This window comes from Geotrypetes seraphini, chromosome 1 (assembly GCF_902459505.1).
Source record: "Geotrypetes seraphini chromosome 1, aGeoSer1.1, whole genome shotgun sequence".
NCBI classification, from domain to species: Eukaryota; Metazoa; Chordata; class Amphibia; order Gymnophiona; family Dermophiidae; genus Geotrypetes; species Geotrypetes seraphini.
The window spans coordinates 492,407,366-492,431,337 of record NC_047084.1 but is presented as its reverse complement, the minus strand read 5'-3'; the positions used below and the strand labels follow the sequence as shown (position 1 = coordinate 492,431,337).

General features: G+C 37.9%; 1 protein-coding gene across 3 annotated transcripts in view; it reads right to left on the bottom strand.

Annotated features, from left to right (window-relative positions):
* The window catches only part of PCSK5 (proprotein convertase subtilisin/kexin type 5), a 767,735-nt gene that overhangs the window by 233,159 nt on the left and 510,604 nt on the right, over nt 1-23,972 (bottom strand). For all 3 annotated transcript variants that reach the window (XM_033926861.1, XM_033926868.1, XM_033926878.1), the window contains exons 14-16: nt 9,976-10,119; nt 2,321-2,423; nt 1,910-2,103 (exon numbers count right to left, since the gene is read on the bottom strand). In XM_033926861.1, coding sequence (XP_033782752.1) covers nt 1,910-2,103; nt 2,321-2,423; nt 9,976-10,119 — 441 coding nt within the window. The remainder of the gene's footprint in view (nt 1-1,909; nt 2,104-2,320; nt 2,424-9,975; nt 10,120-23,972) is intronic.

Below are 23,972 nucleotides of genomic sequence, written 5' to 3'. Positions count from 1 at the left end.
AGGAAATTTGTATCATAAATATATTGACATTTCAACTTCCATAATTATGCACATCAAGAAAAATGCTAAAATTACAGTACACCCTGGGTGATGCATTTCTGTACAAAATTGCATTTCAGTTGATCTAGCAAGATAATAGGCAGAAATAAGTGTTGCCCTTTGCAATGCTGAATGCAAATGTGGCATTGTATAGGACAGACTGGAAACTATCCAGACAGCTCAGTTATACTGTTCAGTTACTTCAGGCCGATATACTGAGGCCAGCTTGCTGTAATGAAACATATTATGTAAGTGGTCAATTTTTGAAGAGCCTAGGTTTGTGAATTAAGAACCTCTTTGAAAACTGCCCAAGGCTGAATGCTTAAATCTAGATAAAACCAAAATATTGGGTTGGGCCCTACTAAAGGTATGTTCTTGTGATAACTTAATAATTAACAACAAAAACTTCTTTTTTGAATCCTTTATAATGATTAATGGGTAGTTTTGCATTCCAATTTATCTGCTGAAGTTCAGATGATTAAAAAAATCAGAAAAATATTTTACAAGTTGAGACAGCTTTGATGTACGAGTATATGACATTATTTTCTACCCGATCAACTTTGGATCATTGATCAAGCAATTATATTGTGTTATATTTATGTATGTATTTTTCGTTACCTGCTTAGGATTTAAGCAGGAAATAATTTTTTTTAATAAATGCTGTAACCTTCTTTGCATTGTGTACTGAAATCACTACAAAAACAATTACAAACTGAAAGTTTGATAGAGCCCCCTGTTGCTAAAGATATATTAGCTTCCTTTATATACCAGCTGCTATTTTAAGCTAGGCGCATTGATATATAGCAAAACATTTGGTTCAGCCCTAAGTTACTTAAATCAATTTATGATTTTTACTTTCCAAAATAGGGCCCTATGAAATAATAATTTGAAGCTGCATTTTCCATCAGCCACGGGAATAAAATTTAAAGGACCTTTTACTTCATCATTTGCTTATCAAACTGCAATACGCTGGCACTCTCTTCCTCCTGAACTTAGATCCAAAACTTAATATTGAAGGTCTAGGAAGAATTTGGAAAATATTTTTATTCAAGAAATTCCTTGAAACATAATTTGAGGTTGGGATGGAATCTGTAGTTTGCTTCTGAGTAGCTTTTCTGAAATATTTATATTACCTGATGCCATTTGAGATGCATATGCTGAAATCCTAGAAATGGCTAGCTTTTCTGACTGTAATCTGCAGTGAACCACTCATGGCCTTGACATGGAATATAAGAACCTATATTGTATCCCTAAAATTGGGCAGCAATTGGAATAGAGTTAGGTAGTAAAACAAAATGTTAGACACTAAGGCCCGGATTCTGTATAGGACACCCGTCCCAACCCACAGGATCCTAGGGCCTGATTGGTCCAGGCGCCTAAGGCCCCTCCCGCTATAGGGTGCAATGCCTGACAGGGGAGGGGAGGGAAGGAAGGAAGGGGGCTGGGTGCAATGCCTGACAGGGGAGGGAGGGAAGAGTGCTGGTGCAGTGCCAGGCAGAAAGGGAGCTGGGTGCAGAGCCTGACAGGCAGGGCACTTGAATATTAAGCCGCCCGACTTATATTCTAGTCAACCATTTTTTCCTCCTTTTTTGGTGAAAAGGGGGAGTCTCGACTTGTATTTAGATCGACTTATATTCGAGTATATACGCTATGTATTTATTGCAAGTTGCCTAGGTTTTAGGTGGTTAATTCATATTTTAAATAAATGTCTTAAATAAATGTCTTTTCAAAGTATCCACATGTACAAATACACACTTTGACAAGCAGTACATTTTTTGCATATCCCCAGGGTAGAGAGGTAAATTGGGGGGAGCAGGTTGGGTGCAGCACAGGCAGTGTCATCAAAACAAAACAAAAAAGCAGAACTCACGGTTTTCCAGGTAGAACCCATCTGGGCAGTTGGTAACACAGACATTGGTTTCTTCATTCAGGTAGTAGCCAGATTTACAAGCTGTGCATTGGTCACTACGACTTCCAACGCACAGCTCACAGTTCACAGAGCACTTTTTGCACCGTTTCTTGTCTGCATTGTAGTGACCGGGCGGGCACTCTGGAACACAGATCCTGATCGAGGAACAAAGGAAGAATGAGGTCACAGAACCTGAGAATGGCAGACAGGGCTGGAAGGACCACAGCTGCCGTCCAATTTATCCCCCCGTCTCATGGCAGATTTTGCTGCACCTAGAAGGTTAATGATGATGATATAGCTTTGCCATTACATTAGCCTGTAAGTAGAAAGTGATCCCATTTGTAATAAAGCAAGAGGCATTTAATTACTTACCGTGTGTTGTTCTTTAGTCTGTAGTGCATGTGCATGCAGTCATTACAGTGGTGGGGTCCTGGTCCATAACATCCCAAATTACTGCATTCAGTGTCACAGGGACCTTTATTTAAAAAATAAAGCACACTGCCATTCACTATGGGGCACTCTATTCTACTGTATATGCTTTCCAATCTGGGCTCTGATATGAGGTACAATATGCATGAGAAGCAGTGGCAGATACACTGATTTTTGTAGAAAAGCTCAGTGCTTAAAATTTAAGCACTTAGATAGTTGTCTATTTTCACCTGATAGTTATGAAGATGTAGAACAATACTGCATTTTTAACACAATGAAATTTACCATATGAGTCACTAAGAGAATAACATGGGGAAAAAAATCTGTTGCTGTCACTGCACCGTCCCTGGCCCACCGTCCCCGTCACCATCACTGCCATTCCATTCACCGCCCGTCACTGTCCCCGCAACATCCATATAAGCCTCAGTACTGCAATATTTAGCTTATTCTTTCTTTATAAATCAAAGTTCTGGCTGCTGAACTGGAGAAAGAGATGTTCAGCTGGCAGGGCTTTGTTTATAAATTTTTATCAACACAACTAATATACTACTTTATCCTGAAGAAAGAAAAAAAAAAAAAAAGAAATAGAATTTTTTTTCTACCTTTGTTGTCTGGTTTCTGCTTTCCTCATTTTCTCATTCAATTCCTTCCATCCACTGTCTATCTTCTCTCTGCATCTTCCATTTGCTCTGTTACTGTGCCTCTCCCTTTCTCCCCCCCCTTCCAAATTGGTCTGGCACCCATCTTCTTCCCTCCGCTCCCCCCATAGTCTGGCATCTCTGTCTTCTTCCCTGCCAGCCTCTTCTCCCCACTCTCTCTTCCCCATTTCCCTTCAGCGTCTTCTCCCACTCTGTCTTCCCCATGTCCTGTCAGTGTCCTTCTCCCCCTCTGTCTTTCCCATGTGCTTTCAGCGTCCTTCTCCCCACTCCGTTTTACCCGTTTTACTTCAGCGTCTTGTCCTCTCCATCCCACATTTCCTCCTCCCTGCCCTTTACCTTCGTGGTGCTTTCACCCCCCCCCCCCCCCCGGACAACAGGCCTGGTCCGACAAACCTCCCTGCCCTTTACCTGTGGCCGGCGATGTCTAAACTGCCTTCTTACAGCAGCCGGAACGTTGTAGTTGCATATGGCTGCCGTAAAGGTTGTCTCTGCTGTAACTTCTGGTTGTGTCAGAGATGAGCTTTACGGAAGCCACATACAGCTTCAACGCTCCAGCTGCTGTAAGAAGGCAATTTAGACTCGCAGCCACGAAGGTAATGGGCAGGGAGGGAGAAAGGGAGCTGTTTCAACTTAGCGGCGGCAGTAGGGAGGGAGCGCGATAGGTGATCGCACGCGTTCCCTCCCTTAACTGCGGGGACAAGGCCATTCACTGCTCCAAGGGGCGGTGAATGGCCTTGTCCCCGTAGCCATGGTGAACACAGGTTTTTCCTCACCGTTTTGGTGGGTTACCGGCGGCTACCCGCGGCTAAAAGCCACCGTGTCATTCTTTAGTCACTAACCTGTGGTATTCTCAGTGCTGCAGGTTGGCAACTGGCACGGTGAATTCTATTTCACATTGCTGCAGTCGAGACCACTAAGCGTTGCTGGCAACAGCAATGCAAAGACAGCAGGCCTTTAAGTTGCGCTTTCTTTTAAAGGGATAATGCCTGAAAAGAATATTCTAATTCCCTCCCCAGTTCCCCAGTAACAAATTCTGTCCCCCCCCCCCCCCCCACAATCCAAGTCTTAATCTGATCCTAATTTAATCACCTGCCCCTGGATCCAAGCTCAACCTAACTCCCTTACCCATGGCACCTACCATATCATTTGGTAGTTTGACCCATGGTAGTACTCTAAGACTACCACTACGGGTCACGTTGCACCATTTTGAACCCAGGGCTGGAACCTAATAGGCTGGAAGTGTTTGGTGATCAATCCTGCTCAGGGAAACTTTCAGTATATGCCATGGATGATAACTTGGTGAGGGGAAGAGGGTTTATGCTAGAGGGGATGGGTTGGGGAGCATGACTAGGGAGCATGACTGGCTGCCCAGGGAGAAATGATAACAAATTGTATACATTTGTGTGCCAGGATGATCTCTGTTGTGATTGATTCATAACAGATTTCAGCAAAAAACAAACAAACCCCATAGCTCTCAAAGGTGTCAGGAGAGACAGACTGCTTTGTTTTACTCCTCTGATGAATGTCAGTTTTTCTTAGCATAGTGTTGTCTTCTAACACTTTTGTTCTTTAATCTTTTTTCTCTTTATATTCTCAGTATTTTTTTCTTCAGACTTGAGGGCTCCTTTTTTCTAAGCTGCGTTAGCGCACGCAGCATTTTAGCGTGTGCTAAACCCGCACTATGTGGCTAGAACTAATGCCAGCTCAATGCCGGTGTTAGCGTCTAGCGCGCACACTATTCTGCACGCTAATGCCCTAAAACGGCTTAGTATAAGGAGCCCTAAATGTATGGGCATTTTTCTGTCAGTTTCCCCTGAGTTTAGGGAGGTTTTCTTTTTGCAATGTTTGTTCAACTGTGGGCGTTTAACTGGTTTGCATATTTAAAAAAGAAGGTTTTTCACTTCATTTCTGCCCAAACGAACTGGGCATCAGAAAGGCCCTACGACTGTTCCTTTGGGGATTCTTCTTGGAAGTGAAGAATGTAAAATAGATTCCAGAAATAAAACAAAACACAATAGACAATGGTTCCTTTTTTTTTTTTTTTCTGGGTTAAGAATGAGGAATAAGGAAAAGATGACTATATCAAAATATATTAAATGAAAAATAAAACATTTCAATGACAATCTCACAGGTAAGGTAGACGTGGGGTGGGTAAGGGAGAGGGATGAGTGGTCATGATTTTTCATTTTCTATGAGTGATCAAGATTTTTCATCTTCTGATTTCAAAGAGGGTGTCATAAAGTTAGGTGCTGATATATTAGGTCAGAGTTTTCCTTGCCTAATTTACTGGCACCTAACACAGATGCCAAAGTCATACCATGCCTATTCTTTGCCCCTAACCATGCCTACTACTTCGTGGGTAGGTGCCTCATTGTAAGTGTTGGTAGGTGTCATGCCCAAGTTCTGTGCAAAACTCTTAACTAATGAGATTTTAATGGCATGGTCAATTATCATGACAATTTAAGCTCATTCAGCATTTTTGAATTCCACATGGAACTCAGGTAGGTACCAAACAATGCCAGGCAGCAACTTTTCTTGTTCTGGTTTCAGACATTCTGAATCCTTATTCAAGATAGGTGCATGTGATGCCTTCCCATTGAGATATAGGAAGGCTGATTCCTTGCATGGCAGGAAAAATAGGGACGCTCTATGTGAGATCAATATCAGAGGCAGGAGATGACCAAAGGCAATTTTTGGCAGGCAAAAAAGCTTAAATTACTTTGGGGGGAGCTTACTGCTGCCACTAAAACATTCTCCAAAAATTAAACCCCTCCTTCACTTCCATCCCTTTCTAGAGTGTTCCCCAAATCTCTGGAAGATTCCAGTTCCATAAGGTCTGAGCTTCCAAGCAGGTGCAGGAAACAGAAGTTCATCAAAAGGGAAATGTAGATTTTCTAAGGCTGCTATAAAAAAAAAAAAGGAACAAAATGCTGCCAAAATCTGCATACAGCCTGCTCTCATTGGCTGGAAAACCCAAGGCAGATCGTATTTGATGAATCTGCTGCACTTCTTTGAGGGAGTAAACAGACAGATAGACAAGGGCGACCCGGTCGACATTGTATATCTGGATTTTCAGAAGGCGTTTAACAAGGTTCCACATGAACGACTACTTCGGAAAATTGCGAGCCATGGAATCGAGGGTGAAATACTCACGTGGATTAAAAACAGCTGGATCATAGGAAACAGAGAGTGGGGGTAAATGGACAATACTCGGACTGGAAGAGCGTCACCAGTGGGATGCCACAGGGCTCAGTGCTTGGACTCATGCTCTTCAACATCTTTATAAATGATCTAGACATTGGTACGATGAGTGAGGTGATTAAATTTGCGGACGATACAAAGTTATTCAGAGTAGTGAAGACACAGGGAGATTGCGAATATCTGCAACGTGACATAATCAGGCTAGAGGAATGGGCATCAACATGGCAGATGAGGTTCAACGTAGATAAGTGTAAAGTGATGCATGTAGGTAACAAAAATCTCATGCACGAATACAGGATGTCTGGGGTGGTACTTGGAGAGACCTCCCAGGAAAGAGACTTGGGAGTTATGATTGACAAGTTGATGAAGCCGTCCATGCAATGTGCGGCGGCAGCAAAAAGGGCGAACAGAATGCTAGGAATGATAAAGAAGGGGATCATGAACAGATTGGAGAAGGTTATCATGCCGCTATACCGGGCCATGATACGCCCTCACCTGGAGTACTGCGTCCAGCACTGGTCGCCGTACATGAAGAAGGACACGGTACTACTCGAAAGGGTCCAGAGAAGAGTGACTAAGATGGTTAAGGGGCTGGAGGAGTTGCCGTACAGTGAAAGATTAGAGAAACTGGGCCTTTTCTCCCTCGAACAGAGGAGATTGAGAGGGGACATGATTGAAACATTCAAGATACTCAAGGGAATAGACTTAGTAGATAAGGACAGGTTATTCACCCTCTCCAAGGTAGGGAGAACGAGAAGGCACTCTCTAAAATTGAAAGGGGATAGATTCTGTACAAATGTAAGGAAGTTCTTCTTCACTCAGAGAGTGGTAGAAAACTGGAACGCTCTTCTGGAGTCTGTCATAGGGGAAAACACCCTCCAGAGATTCAAGACAAAGTTAGACAAGTTCCTGCTGAATCAGAACGTACGCAGGTAGGGCTAGTCTCAGTTAGGGCGCTGGCCTTTGACCAAGGGCCGCCGCGTGAGCAGACTGCTGGGCATGATGGACCACTGGTCTGACCCAACAGTGGCAATTCTTATGTTCTTAACAGGAAAAAGCTGCACAGGAATAGGCACACAGGCACAAAAGCAGAACAAAATAACAAAATTGGGAACAGCAAGGATAATATAGCTAATTTGTTAAATTTTTCCCAATGTTACTCAAACCACTGACTTGACTGTGAAGAGTCCCAGGAAGCTAGGGAGAGAAAACCCGTTAAAAGTGCTTGGGATATTAGGATGGCAAGGAATGAGTGAGAAAGGATCACTACAGGGATTAGAAACACCAGTGGCAAGCCCAATGAGAAGCCAAGGACGAGCAGGAACATTACCCAGCTAAAGGTGAGGGTTAAGTATCCATCAAGAACAAGATCAAGTGGGGCCTTACCTGACATAAAAGGAAGGAAGTCAGGGTTACATGCAAAATGACCTATTAGGAACCGGGAGAGAGACCACAGATACCTTTGAACACGAGAAAAGTGCTTTACAAGGGGAAGAGACCCAAAAACTGGTGCTCTAGAAGAACCCTGGAGAGGAAAAGGGGAAACTATAAGCATGAAGAATCAAAACTGGCTGATCCAACTAGCAAGCGCACCAATAAGGAGAACTAAGAGAAAACTAGAATAAATCTTGAAAGGGGAGGGGGAGTAGTCTAGAATGAAAGAGGTGAAGACCTAGCAATAGAAGGCAGTGTGACATGTGGACGGATGAATCATGCTGGCGCCAGAGCAGGTTGTGAGGCAGTGGATTGGATATTGGAACTGGCATATGTGTGACCACTAGGTGGAAACACAGGAGATTCAGAATTTCACACACACTTTTTTATATAACAACATCAAAGCAAATCAAATTTCAAGGGTAGGTAAAAAGTTGAACCTGTATGCAATTAAGCATTGCTTTAGTTTACAATGAATTTCAAATCTCTTGCTGCTCCTTGTGACCCTGGGCAAGCCAAGTAATCCCCATTGCCTCAGGTACATTAGATAGAGTGTGAGCCCACCAGGACAGATAGGGAAAAATGCTTGAATACCTGAATATAAACCATTTAGGCTGTAAGTGGTATATAAATACTTAAAAAGTATAAAACAAACAGCGAAGGAAGACTCTGGTGCTCGATATCTTTTATTAGTATATCATGACTCGACACGATCGTGTTTTGGCCCAACCGGGCCTGCTTCAGGAGTCTAAATGAATATATATAAAATTTACACATTTGTACAAGTAATCAATTACATATAAAAATACATACAGAATATTGCACTTAACCGATGATAATCAAAAAATTAAAAACATTTTAATGATAAAAATCCTATAAAAACAAAAAATATGAATGAAACAAAAAACTGGACTAGAGATAAATAAGATCTGTGTATGTATTTTAAACATCAAGTACGTGCTAGTAATATAAAATGTGTTAAAAACATCATACACTATAAATAGCCAAAGGACTTAACTATTGTATATACGTCATGAATGATAAAACTGTAAATATGGGTCAAAAAAAATAATTGAATATAGTGAATGAAATAACATAAAAATGCAATCTTAACATACATAATAGATAAAAGCACATACATAAATAAACAAAAAACACACATTATAAATAAAACCATACCTATTGGTAGTGTGATGTAGAATCTAATATATTCCTAAGAAAGAAATGCACAAATATCTCTCTTTTACATAACAAATGGCTCCTACAAATGGCATACAACAGAAAAGTAAAGGAAGAAAAGAGAAAGGAAAAAGAAAGCAAAATAAAACAGAATAAAAAGGATGACAGGGAGAAAAAAATAAAAGAACAAAATAAAGCAAAAAGGAATTGTGATGTTTGTCAAAACCAAATTAAAATATGAAACTTGTCACTTAATGGAGATGTATGTCTTAGCAATAACTGAAAGAGCTCTTATGCATGTCGATGGGAGATGTGGAGTTGCGGGGGAATATGCAGCTATAGAGATCTCTATAAATCTCAAAAAACTCTAGTTAAGCACGCACTGGGTACTGTATTAATTATTTCCCTCACCCTCAATGTTAGTGAATCAACCAGAAGAACTTTTTTTAGAAGGGAAAAAAATGCCTCACAAGCCACGGGGCACACCTTTGCACCGGAGCTGTGAGAGAGAGAGCTAAGTGTTTTCAAAGGCTCTCCCCCATGCTTCTATCATCAGCTAAAAAAACAACAACAACCCTTTAAATAACCAAACGTTTCAAAGTTCAGATACACTGACATATATCTCAGCAATATCAAATATCTATTTTGTTTTCCAATTCTTTATTCATTTTCAAAATTACATAAAGTGTAAGTATATATCCAATCACATTAACAATACATATATCACTTACATTCTATCTTTTGTTTATTACATATCAAATATCTATTAAGAAATGAAAAGCAGGCATAGTTTATCTTGGAAGTGTGATGCTCCACTGAGTACTGCTGATTCTTCTGTATCTCCTCACTAAACTTAAAGCTATAGAGATCTCTAACACATAAAAAAACATAACATAATACTTATAGACCGCGTTACCAAAAAGTTCTACGCGGTTTACAAAAGATTATAAACATTAAACATAATCGTATAATTTGAATGAGTCAGCTAGTCATGTATTTGGAGAAAAGATAAGCTTTTAGCTGTTTTCTAAAATGTCTGTAAGAAACAGCTGTGAGCAACAATGATCAAAATTCTTTTTCATGAGGTCTGGGAACATTCAGTAGCCTAAACAATGCTCAACTAACCTGTATAATCATCCATACTGTAGTCTTCTGAAGGCTCCTCCACAGGACTAGAGCGTACCCGCTCCACTTTGGGGAGATCATTTCTGGGAGAATAGGGCTGGATAGATGTGCCATAGAGCACTAAAGACCATTCTTTTAGTTTGCCTTTGATCAAAAGAGGAACAGAAATAATGTAAAAAACATAGCTTTGAGGCATAAGGTTTTGAGGATACAGGTTCATCTTGTTAGACATAAGAAGAAATAACGTACTTTCTTTAGTTCAAAAGCCAAGGATTTTTTTTTTTTGTATCTACAGTTCATCCTTACCACATATCACCCTGTTCTATACACAGAATGATTCAATGAGCTGGAATGCATTGGAGTCGTTCTGGCGCAAGCTTGCATTTCAGTTCTTACTAAAGTCTCGACCATACAGAAATTGGAAAAGGGTAAACTGATTGAATTAAGACTGAAACACTTTCTCGGAGAACACAGACCTGCAAAAACATCGGTCTTTTCTAGTCTATTCATATCTGAGAGTTGCATGATAAATCTTTGATTCAGCTATGAAACATAGAGGATTTGTTCTGAAACCATTACGAAATCTATCAGGTCTTGCATCTTTTCTTCAAAAAACTTAAATCAAAGAGCAAATCATTTTTCAAAATCTATATTGATTAAATAAGCCAGGGGTGGGCAATTCCGGTCCTCGAGAGCCACAGGCAGGTCAGGTTTTCAGGATATCCACAATAAATATGCATGAGATAGATTTGCATCTCAAGGAGACAGTGCATGCAAATCCATCTCATACATATTCATTGTGGATATCCTGAAAACCTGACCTGCCTGTGGCTCTCGAGGACCGGAATTGCCCACCCCTGAAATAAGCAATCAGAGCCACACTGGGTGTGTATATACAGTATGTTAATATTCATTCTATAATTTGTGGTATGCTTGTGGCACTGCCACTGAGTAAACGGCTCATTTAACACACACCCCTTTTACAAAACAGCGGTAACAGCTTCGACACTCACAGGTTAGTTAATTTAATCCACAAAGCTTGAAAAAAACCAAACCAAAACAATAGATGCAGGATCTGATGGATTTGGGGAGGGGGGAGGGGAGATGGGGGTTACAAAGTTGTGGGGGCATTCACAGTTGTATATTTATCTCATTGCACATGGATGGGATCCAATGATAGTCTGCAGCAAATAGTGTTTGTAAATTACTTCACTGTTATAAAAACTCTTTTCCACACATAAAACACAAAGCTGCCATGTTCTAGGGTACAGATTTTAGGGCAGTCCTGGATTGCTGATAGCTCTATCCTAGTACCTTATGGAATCTGCAACACTGATTTCAGTAGGTTGAAATCAAGGACTTGTAGATTCCATGCTTCTTTAGGATTTACATTTAAAACCAGAACTGGCAAAAATGCCTTTTGCCTGGAAACAGATAACTTGACAGCTCTGTTTACACATGTGCAAACATTTATAAAATTATCCCCATAAAGTAAGTCATTTAAATTGGCCATCTCTGAATGAGTGAAAGGTAACAGTTTACAAAATCGAAAATTTGCTTTAACCCTTTAATTGGCAGATGATGAAATGGCTGCTTTACATAACTTGATGCTGAACGAGAACAAAAGTGCCAAATAAAGGGTTAAGAAAATAGATTTTAGACATCTGTGATCCATAGATAACCATTTATCACATCTGAAAAACACAACCATTTCTTCTTAAAATCATTTGCAAAGCTCTTCATTTAGATATAAATTGAACAAACTGCGCTCTTCTGTTGCTGGACTAATTAAGGAGTTTTTAGTTGAATAGACATAAGGGTCAAGGGTGATAAGTGCAGGCAATTAAAAATGAAGAATTATTCAAGTGACCAGTTTCTGACTGCAATTTGCAAGTTATACGTGATTTTGATTAATGCGCTGAAGTAATTTGTCCCTCTGTGTGGTGTCAGCTTGCCTGTGACCAGAGTGAATTACATAAGAACATAAGAATTGCCGCTGCTAGGTCAGATCAGTGGTCCATCGTGCCCGGCAGTCCGTTAGCAAACTGTACAGATTACATGGCTGTACATGGCTTAGTTGTTCCATACACAGGATTGATTCCTAGGGTAGCCATTATGGGCTCCTTTTACGAGGAGGCGGTAGCGGCTAGCACGCACTATTCCGTGTGTTAAGGCTGTCACAACCCTAGCCCTAAAGCTCGGCTTGTGCCAGGAAAGGCTATGCCTAAACCTAGCCTGGCTGTAAAAAGAGCCAACCAGTGTGACAGAGCAAACTACAATAGAAAGGTAGGCTCTGAGTTGCCTCTTAAAACTCAGCTTACAAAACCCTGGGGAGGTGAGGACTATGAGTGGAACAGCATAGATCAACCCCAGAACAATTCCTCTGACTCAGCTAACTCACAGCTGCAGGACTTGATTAGAAGTCCTGTGAGAACTAAACAGAAGCTGCAGTCTGCCCTGCCCCCTCTTAGAACAGGGCGTGGTCACCTCAATGTTCTTGAGGCTGCACTGAGGAGGAAGCAGGCAGTCTGCCCTGGGTCAGCCCAGGAAGGAGGTTTAGAGGACTGCTCTCCTGAACCTCACCACTTGCAGGATGTTGAGATGGTGGATGCAGCCCCTGTCTCTGAAGCCAACCAGCTAATTGAACCAGAGCCCATGGACTGCCTGGAAACTGTTATGAATACAGAAGCTTACTCCATGGAAGAAAGCTAAGTAACATTACTGGGGTTTTGTTGTGCTTAAGCTTGCAATCTTTTGGGCTTCTTTCAGTGGAACCTGTTTGCACCTGTGAGAAGCAAGTAAGCAGTGCAGAACTCACTGCAAGGTGCCTGGAACTGAAAACTTTTTTTTCAGGTTTATTTTTGCTTGACTGTTTGGTTTATGTTTTTTTTTTTGAAAGTAAGAAAAGCTGCAATTTTGACTGTGTGCCTGGGATGGTAGTTTTGGGGAAGAATCCACATAATATCCTTGGTTGGGATTGTGGGGCCATTTGTGGCATTCTGTTTTACACAGAGTTTAATTAGTGGATTCGGCTACTCCCCTCCCCCACCAACTACTGTTAAGTTGGTTGGGACCAAGCCTGCTTCTATCTAGGCTTGGGCACAGCACTGTCTTTATTTAAAGGAAGTGTTATAGCTTGTTACTGCCTGTTTGCCAAAGGCAGAACTATTGGGACTGGACTCTTATACTTACCTGTGATACCTGCAAGAAAGGTGTGAGTTGTTTGTTTTTACAACTCAGTTTTATTTTTCCATGTTTTCTTGTGTTTATGAAAAGAATGGACTGAACCCTGTTCAGGATTGATAACCACAATAAAGTGGGGCTTTATTTTCACTTAAAACTGACTGTTTGACCTATTCTTGCTTCTTTATTGAACTGAGGAACCAGCAGGACTTCCAGCCTTCTCTGGAAGCACGTAGGACGCAGGGTGTTCTGAGCGCTGACCGGAGCCAATCATATACACGGGCACCGGCAACGCCACAAGGCCCTAATGCACCTTTGTAAAAGGAGCCCTACATCTTTTATACATAAAATAATGAAATCCAGTAGTACGTCTTCTCCCTTCCCTTTCCCTCCTCCCCATGTCCAGCAGTATCTCATCTCCCTTCTCTTTCCGTCCTCTCCTCCCCTGTCCAGCACTGCTAACTTGATAAGTACATGTGTGAGGGATATTCAGCAGCAGTAACATTTCCTTTGACCGTGACACTATCTGGACAGTGGCAAGGAGGGCCAAAATCAAAAAGGCTGTCCACTCTGAATATTGCCACTAACCAGAGAGCACCAAAACCGGGGTGGCACCAAAACTGGATATCCAACACTGGTTGGTAACCAAGTACCAGCGCTGAATAACCTGTTTCATTTTAACAGTGGCTGGCATTTTGCTTAAATGCTGACCACTCTGGTTAAATAGCAGGCAGTTGCTTTGCAATCATATATGTTAAATCAGTGGTCTCAAACTCGCGGCCCGCCAGGTACTATTTTGAGGCCCTCGGTATGTTTATCATAATCACAAAAGTAAAATAAAACAGTCTCTTTAGCTATAAATTACAATATTATTATTAAGACTTAGCCAAAAAGAAAGATTTATAAACTATAAAGAGTGTTTACCTCATGCAAAATTGTCATTTCTTTAATAAGACATTAACTATTTTTTCTGATGCCCTCCAAGTACTTACAAATCCAAAATGTGGCCCTGCAAAGAGTTTGAGTTTGAGACCACTGTGTAAAATGAAGGCCTACAAGCATTCTGGGCCAGATTCTATACATGGCGTCTGACTCTGTAGGAACCTAGCAAAGTGGTACCTACCACATCTCAGTCAAAGTTAGTGCCGTTTGTAAAATCACACCTAGCAGCGCCTAATTTGACTTAGGTCAGTGTCTCTCAAACATTTTTAGCTTCAGCACACTAAATGGAGCAAATGTTTTGTCACGACACATTATAATTGACATTATAAAATTGCAAATCCAACAAAAAATAAAATTTGAGAGTTATTTAATTGTTCTTTAAGCTATGTATGGGTAATTGTAACAACGGTGAAACTAGATAGAATTGCTAAACAACATGATGGATGAGCTTGTTTCTGAGTGCAAATTAACTCAAAACGCAGCTTGATAGGCAAAAAGCAAACATGCGCTTCATCATCCACCATCTGCAGTCTCTCTCTTTTTATTTTATTTAATTTCTGTCAGAGCTGAAAATCCAAGTTAACAAAGATAAGAAGATCCAAACGGTAGCAAAGCCTCGATTACTTTATTGCTCAAGTTAGGATAAGTACTGCACAAAAAATAAAGCTAAAACTAAAATTACTTGCCGTTAATTTTCAAGGACTAATCATGTCAAAGAACAACGCTTGTCTGGGTGGTTGTATCCTTACACATGCAGACGCTCATAACATTGACAGATTCTTGCGTACACAATGTACATATCTCATCTATTCTAGTGTATACTTACGAAGGGAATTTTTAAAAATAAAGTAAAACTCTGGCACGAGTGGTGGACGCTTGGAATGCTCTCCCGGAGGAGGTCGTGATGGAGACCAGCATTCTGGGATTCAAGAGCAAGTTGGATGCACACCTTCTTGCAAATCACATTGGGGGATACGAGTAAACAAGGTTTCTCAGCAGGGAACACCTGGCTTGGCCTCCGCGGGTGCGGGTCGCCGGACTGGATGGACCTAGAGTCTGATCCGGCGAAGCCATTTCTTATGTTCTTATGCATCTTTTCGGGGCACACTACTGTGCCGCAGCACACAGTTTGAGAGACATTAACTTAGGTACTGGTAGGCGTCATAATGTTAGAAGCCGATATACTAAGCCAGGGTTTTCTTGGCCTAATATACCAGCACCTAAGTCAATCCACACCCAAACTCTACCTAACCACACCTACTTTCCCTGTAGGCGTCTTGGTTTAAATACCTACCGCGTTAGATGCTTACTAGTTCATTAATTTTTAATCATTTTCTAATGGCCCGTCCAATTAATAGTACCGATTAACGGGGGGCGTGGCTTAACGCGAACACGAATGGACGTGTAATCGCAAAGCTCCTCTTCATCTAGGCACAGAATAAAAAAAAAATTATTCCCTTCTGGATAATTTCATCAAAGAAATAATTACTAAAGAAGCGGAACATATGATAAATGAAAATATCCTCTTTTGCTGAAGTTAAAGCGAAGCCTGAGGTAATAGGAGCTGGAAAGGCAGAGTGCCGTTTTTTCTTCAACGGTTTTATGAGACTTGAATTGCAGCGCTGAGACAGTGAGGCGTGTGAGTGAAAAGCTGAGAGAGAGGAATGCCGGCATTTGAATTGTGAGTCGCTAAGAACAGATAAAAGTCAGATGATTAGAGATTATTGAAGTAGAAGAAGATTACTGGAGTGAGTGTTGCTCTCCTCTATCGTAGCTGCGACTGGGCTTGTGAGAGGAGAGCCAGAAGAAAGGATTGCCGGTTTTTTTTTTTTTAGCGCTAAAACGGCGTGATATTGAGGAAAAGTGACTGACAGAGCTAATAAGATAAATCTGAAAAAAATATTTGACCTGCCGTGCCTGAAAGAAACCTAAAGGAAAGGAAGATAGAAAGGGATAAAGCTATGGCGGTTTGAAACAGACGCTGAACCCTGAGGGCAAAGAATCAGCGAATTTTCTTTTTACTTTTTACTGAAACAGAAGGAGATTGAGGAGAAGGTTTGCTGGAGCGACGAAAAAAAAAAAAAAAAAAACTTAAGGTGAATAATACCAGCCTAATATTATGCTTGTTATGCCTAAACAAGAGTTGTTAATTCCTTCGTGTTGAAAACTGACTAACAGTAAAGAGGGAAAACGCTGATCTTGTTCTGAGGCTGCTATTAATTGATTTAAGTGACGGTTTGATTTCTCCTGCCGATGCTGATTTGGAGCCCTAAGGGTGGAGAACGGAGGAGACTAATTTGTCCTTTGCTGATTTCTTTTTGTGAAGAAAAACAATTAAATCATCACGATAATGAGAAGGGCTGTTAAAAATTTAAACTGAAAAAAAAAAAAAAACCCGACCATAATCTGAAGCCTATTGTTAGTTAAATTCCTGAGCTGTGACGGTTTTGAGATAGCCCTTTACAGTCGGTATGAGCCCTGGGAGATCAACTAATTGCCTGAAGACACTGAAAAGAATGAAGGCAGTTTATTAAAAATATATTAGTCAACAAAAAGTTCTTACTTACTTTGATAAAGGACTACTGCCTGTCAAAGAAAAAAGGAGAAGATAAAACTCCTTAAATTAAAAATTGATTCTGGTGAGAAGAATAGTGCCTATCAATCTAAAAGTAGGAAAGGCTGAAAAAAAAAAAAAAAAAAAAAAAAGCCCTCCTCTGCAGATTTTGATGAGAAATCCTGAGGGTAAGGAGCTAATTTCTCCTATTATATAGTGTGAAAAAAAATTGGTGAAAATAATATCAATTGAAACTTCTCTCCAACGAAATTAAACTGATAACCTGAAGGAAAGGATTCAAAAATTCCAAAAATCTTATTGAATACTGAGAATTGTGATTGAAACAACAACATGGCAACTACCAGACAAAACAAAAATGAAACAGGCACGTCAGCAAAAAGACAAAAATAGGATCAAATAACACCAAGCAAGATCCCACTTCCAGCAGAAGAACCTGACATATTGAGTAAAGCAGAAGTCATGGAAGAACTAAGACAAATTAAACAAATGCTTAAGGAAACTGTAACCAATATGTCTGAAATGAAGGAAGAAATATTAAACATTCATAGACAAATGGAAAGTAATAACAAAAGAACAACTGAATTGGAATCTAGAATGGAGGTCATGGAACATGAAGCAAACAGATGCAAAAATGATAATTTGGAATTGAATAAATTAAAAGATCAACTGGAAGACTATGAGAATAGAGGAAGAAGGAAAAACATTAAACTTTTTGGAATACAAGAAAATTTAGAAGGAAAAAATCCCATACTTTTTCTAGAAAATTTAATTCCAAAAATATTACAACTAGACTTGAAACAACCACTTGAAATAGAAAGGGCTCATAGAATCCCAGTTAAAAATACAGAAAATAAAGGCAGGCCAAGACCAATAATTTTCAAAATGCTTAGATACCAACAAGCATTAGAAATATTAAATGCGGCAAAGAAAGACAAAAATCTAAATTATAAAGGATCTAGAATATGGTTCTTACCGGACTTTGCCAAAAATACAGCAAATAAAAGAAAGAGACTATTAGACATGAGACCTCAACTAAAAGAAAAAGGCTTTAAATATGGTCTATATTATCCAGCGAAAATGAGAGTATCATCTGGAGACAAATCCTTGTATTTTGAGGATCCAGAAAAACTAAAAGCTTTTCTTTCTAAACCAGAACCTATGATATTTTAATATAAAATTTTAAGATGGTTTTGATGACTTTATGAAATAATTATAAAAATATGAAATATTGAAATATCTGAAGAAAGAAAAATGATACAAAGAAAAGACAATAAAAACTTATAAGAAAGAAAGAGCAAGATATAGGAAAAACATTAATAACATACTAAATATATGTTTAAGATGAAATTTCATGATGTAAATAATAATACCAAAGAAAAATAAATTAAAAACTGTTAAATGGATAAAGATACATTAATGATATGTTATGAAAATATGACTAAAAATATTAAAGATAAATATAAATAGATAGAAGGGAAATTTGATTGAATATTGAATGCCTAGAGGGGAGGAAAATATTTGGGTTACAGTTCCAATGTGTATCCTTAAGCAGCCATTGTATTGGGTGGGAAAGGGAGGGAAAAGGAGAGTATTTACTAGAAAGATTAAGGAAAAAATAAACAAGGGATTAGATACTTTAGGGGTAAATATGTGTGTCGTGAAAAACAATTTTTGGATTCTAAATATGAAAGAAGAGGAGAAAAAGATTATAATGAGAAGTATTAAAATATATAATGTCTTTTAAGATATATTCTATTAATGTCAATGGCCTGAATCACGTAATCAAAAGGAAAAAAGTATTAACATTTTTAAAAAAGCAAAATGCGGATATTTACTGTCTGCAGGAGACCCATCTTAATAAAAAGGAATCACAGAAATTATCGGGTGGGTGGGTAAAAGAATGTCTTTTTGCTCCAGCAGAGGGTAAAAAGGCAGGGGTAGCAATTCTTATAAATAAAAAATGTATGGCCAATATTAAGGTAAAAAATTCAGATCCACATGGAAGATGGATACATATTGATATAAGTATGGGAAATGATGCCCTGACGTTGTTCAATATATATGCCCCTAATTCGAATCAAACAGAATTTTTTAAAAAATTACAGAATATGTTGTTACCACTGGCTGCTTCTAATTTAGTGGTGGCTGGAGATTTTAATGCTGTAATGGATCCATTATTGGATAAAAAACCAGGTAAAAGTATAAAATCTTTAGGATTAGATAATTTGGTTCAATCATGTGATTTGAAAGATATATGGCGTATTCTTCATTTTAATGATCAGGAATTTTCATTTTGTTCACAGGTTCATAAATCATTTTCAAGAATAGATTATATTTTTGTTTCAACAAATAAAGTGCAACAGGTGATTAAAGCTTCCATAGATCCTATTATTATTTCGGATCATGCGGGAGTATGGATAGAATTACAATTAGATCAATTAGAGAATGGTAGACCTCTTTGGAGATTTGATAATGCATTGCTTGTGGATGACAAATTTTTGGAAAATTTTAAAACACAAATTAACGATTTCTTTCAAATAAATTTAGTGGAGGATACATCTATAGAAAATTTATGGGATGCATTTAAAGCAACTATGAGGGGTAATATTATATCATATTCAGCATATATTAGGAAACAGATTAAAATACAATATTTAGAAATAGAGAAAGAAATAAAAATATTAGAAGCTAAATTGATAAGTAAATGGGAATATGAAGTTTTACAAGCTCTTTTGAAAGCAAAAGGTAAATATAATGAATTAAATTCAAAAATGATAAGAAGAGATTTGTTTTCCAAGCAAACAATGTATTATGGAAATTCTAATAAGGCGGGGAGATTATTGGCAAATTATCTTAAAGCAAAAAAAAGAAGAACTAATATTAATGGAATTAAAGATGATAATGGTATAATAACAAATCAAACAAATATAATATTAAAACAATTTTTAAAATTTTATAAGGACCTGTATTCTTCTGAGCCTTATTTGGAGAGACAAAAAGATGGAAAAAATTTTTTAGACATAATTAATGGACCTAAGGTTCCTGATCATATAAAACGGAGTTTAGATGAACCTATATCATTAAAAGAATTAGAAACAGCATTGAGATCTCTTAGAGTTGGATCCGCTCCAGGTGGTGATGGTTATACAGTAGAATTTTATAAAACATTTCAAAATATCCTTTCCCCACATTTACTAAATTTATATCAGACACAAATTATAAAAGGTAATATTAAAGGTACTATGGCTGAATCAATAATAATTGTTTTGCCTAAGCCAAATAAAGATCCTACTTTGGTTTCAAACTACAGGCCTATATCTTTGATAAATGTTGATAATAAACTTTTGGCGAAAATTTTGGCTTTGAGACTAGCTAAAGCTCTCCCACATATTATAGATATGCACCAAACGGGTTTCGTTGCTAAAAGACATTCCTCTAATAACTCTAGATTATTGTTTCACATGTTAAACTTATCAAAAAAAATGGATGAACCGGCTTTTGCAGTTTCATTAGATGCTGAAAAAGCATTTGACAGGGTAGAATGGAATTTTATGTATCAAGCTTTAGAATGGTTTGGTATAGATTCTGGATTTATACAAATGGTAAAAACATTGTATAGCTTCCCGATTGCAAGACTAAATATTAATAATAATATATCTGATGGTTTTCAATTGCAGAGGGGAGTTAGACAAGGTTGTCCTTTATCTCCTTTGTTATTTGATGTTGTATTAGAACCCTTATTGTTAGCAATACAGCAAACGAGGGAGATACAAGGTATTCCATATTCAGATATGGAATATAAAATTTCGGCTTATGCTGACGATATTTTACTTTATTTGGGAAATCCAGAATCTACCTTATCTTCTTTACTGAAATTAATTGATAAGTTTGGCAAATTTTCAGGTTATAAAATTAATTGGAATAAATCTGAAATTATACCCTTGAATGTTCATTGTGTAAAAGGATTATTTGATACTTTTCCATTCATATGGAAAGAAGAAGGATTTAAATATCTTGGCATTCAAGTTAAAAATACAATTGAAGATACAGTAAAAGAGAATGAAAAATATGTATTAAAAAAAGTTACGGAGTTATGTGAACAATGGAACCCATTACATATTTCTTGGTGGGGAAGAGTTCAAACTATTAAAATGATGATAATACCTGTAGTTTGCTACCAAATGAGTATGATACCTATTTATTTTCAGGAGTCCTTTTATAAAAAACTTAATAGTATTTTAATTAAATTTCTTTGGCTTGGTAAAACACCTAGAATAGCTATAGTAACTTTGCAAAAATCAATTAAAGAGGGAGGGGTAAATTTTCCAAATTTCTATAGGTACCATCAAGCCTATATTCTACGTCAGGGTATGTATTGGATCCTCCCAGAACTTATGGATAATGCACCGGATTGGTTATATTTGGAATGGCGCCTTATGTTTCCCCTAAATTTAGTTCATTTGCCAAGTATTAACATACCTAGAAGATACAGAGAAAATAAAATATTAATGGATACTTGGAAAACATTGAGGTTTATTGATAAATTAACACCTATCCCAATAAATAAATCAACTAATCAATCTATATGGATAAACTCCAAGATCAAAATAGGCGGAGCTCAAATCCTTTGGAAGAACTGGATTATTGCAGGCATTAGATCTCTAGACGATGTTATTTCAGAAGGTAAACTGCTGGATTTTTCACAATTGCAACATAGATTTGGTCTTAATAAAACACAAAGTTTTAAATGGTTGCAATTGAAGCAGGCCATTCAGGTTGGGTTCCCTGAATGGAAAACATTGAATAATCAATATAGTTTAAAGTTCTTATGTTTTCAAGCAGACTTCCTAGGACATCAAGCCGCACTGTGGTATAAATTAATATCTGGATATTTGAATAAAAAACCAAAAAATGGTCTAAGAGATATTTGGAGCATTGAGATTGGACATCAGATTAATGCATCTCAATGGCCACTAATTTGGTCTTGGAGAATGGGATGTACAGTGTCAGCATCTATGAGACAAACTTGGTTCTTTTTATTACATAGAGCTTTTTGGACCCCTACACGTTTGCAAAAATTAGACAGTTCTAAGTCCAATAAATGCTGGCACTGTAATCTAGAACCAGGAACATTAGATCATTTATTGTATCATTGTCCCTATATTAAAACTTTTTGGAATTCAATTTGGCCACAAATTAATAAATTGATGGAAAATCATATTGCAATATCATATGATACAATATTATTTGGAATGATGATGAGAAAAAAAAGTCAAATTTCACCAGAAAATAACAAGCTTTTATTAATAATGACAGGGGTTGCCATTCAACATATAACCAATAATTGGAAAAATTATAATAACCTAAATTATACATTTTGGTGGAATACAATATGTCACATATTTAAAATGGAAAGAACAATAGCAATACAAAGAGGGACATATATCAAATTCATAAAAATATGGGGGCCATTGACAAAATACTGCAATAAATAAATATTAAGATTTCTCTTCTTCTTTTCTTCTTTTAAGTATCTTTTTTATGACGCACATAGAGGGGGGATAATGAAAATAATATTTACATAATATGTTATAATATGTTATACAATATGTATGAATGAAAAATAATAAAAGGGTGGGGGGAGGGAGAGGGGATATAAATATATTTAGAATATAATGTATTAGATATAAAAATGATATTGTGTATTTATCAATTGTAATTTAATATTTTGTACATTTTATGTAAAATTTGAAAATTAAAAATATTATATTAAAGTAATAAAAGGGTGGGGGGAGGGAGAGGGGAAAAATCAAATTCAGATATATAATGTATTAGATATAAAAGTGATACTATGTATTTATCAATTGTATTTTAATATTTTGTACACTTTATGTAAAATTTGAAAATAAAAAATAATGGGAAAAAAAAAAAATAGTACCGATTAACGAATTTAAAAAAAAAATTAAGTTTGGCACCTAACTCGGTAGATTCCCCGATCTAGGCGCCTGCCCTAAGGCACCTTTTATAGAATCTGGACCTTTGTGCCTGGATTATTTTATTCTATTCTATTTTCACAATGCTGTTTCAAAATTCATGCAACCTTGAATCATTAAGGGACCCCCCTCCCCCCCAAAGATACAACGATAATGATGCTGTTAAAATTTCACTTAAAAGGAGAATTATCAAACTTTTTCATCAGAATATTTTGTGGCTATACTGTATATGGTGCCTAAAAAATCAGCACAGACTAAAATGGCGATTAGCATGATTCTATAAAAGGTATAGGCATCCCCACCAAGATGGCGGCCAGGGTGGTCGGTTCCCCCCTCCCCCCTTACTATGCCACTAACAGTATCTAAACATCTTGTTGGTTTGGAAATAAAATGAAACTAATCATCATAATACTGTATATCAAACTGTTAGATGACATTGTTGTCAAATTTCAAAGGATAGATTTTACAGTTCCATCTCAAGGTCTTTGTTTAGTATTGGTTCGATCTGAAAGCACAACAGTCAGTAGTTAGAAATGTTCTGCTCCCGACAGCCTTATACTAGTTTTTATGGAATATCTCTAAAATGTGTTTCATGCTATTCTCACTTCCTAGAATTTTGGTGTTGCAATCACTTTCTGCCATGATACGTGAACAACTGTCCCCAGGCAACAAGTATTGCTATGTTTCTTCATCACTACTTGGCAGTAAGCATTGCATTCAGTAGCAAACGACATGCAGTTTAGTGACTAGATCTATTAGAATTTATAACATAGAAAATGGTATACACGTCTAAATCACTATAGTCAATTCAGCAGGGATAGGGGTTGACATCTGTGAAGGAGGGCCAGGAGTACAGCGCATGGTGGGGAAAACATGCAACATGTTGGGACAACCAATGCAGCATGCAGAATGTCAACTCAATGCTAGAAAATGACGTGGGGAAAAAATTTGTCCCTTTCCCTGCTCAGTCCCTGCCTCCGCAAACCATCTGATTCCATCCGCACAAACCTCGAATAGTTATTATTTTATATTGAACTTATTTTATTAAATTTTTAATACAGGGTTTATATACCGCTACATTGCAACAGAGGCTTTGAAGCAGTGTACAATCAAATTAGGTACTTTGAACTTCCCTCTCTGTCCCAAATGGGCTCATAATCTAACTAAAGTACCTAAAAAAATATATGTAATTAAATAGAAGAGATATATAGAAAGAAGGAAGAGAAGAAAACCCCCCACAATCCTAGAATCAGTTTCTTCTCAGCTGACTCCTGTTCTCTCCTTGTAGCATGATCAAGTTCAAG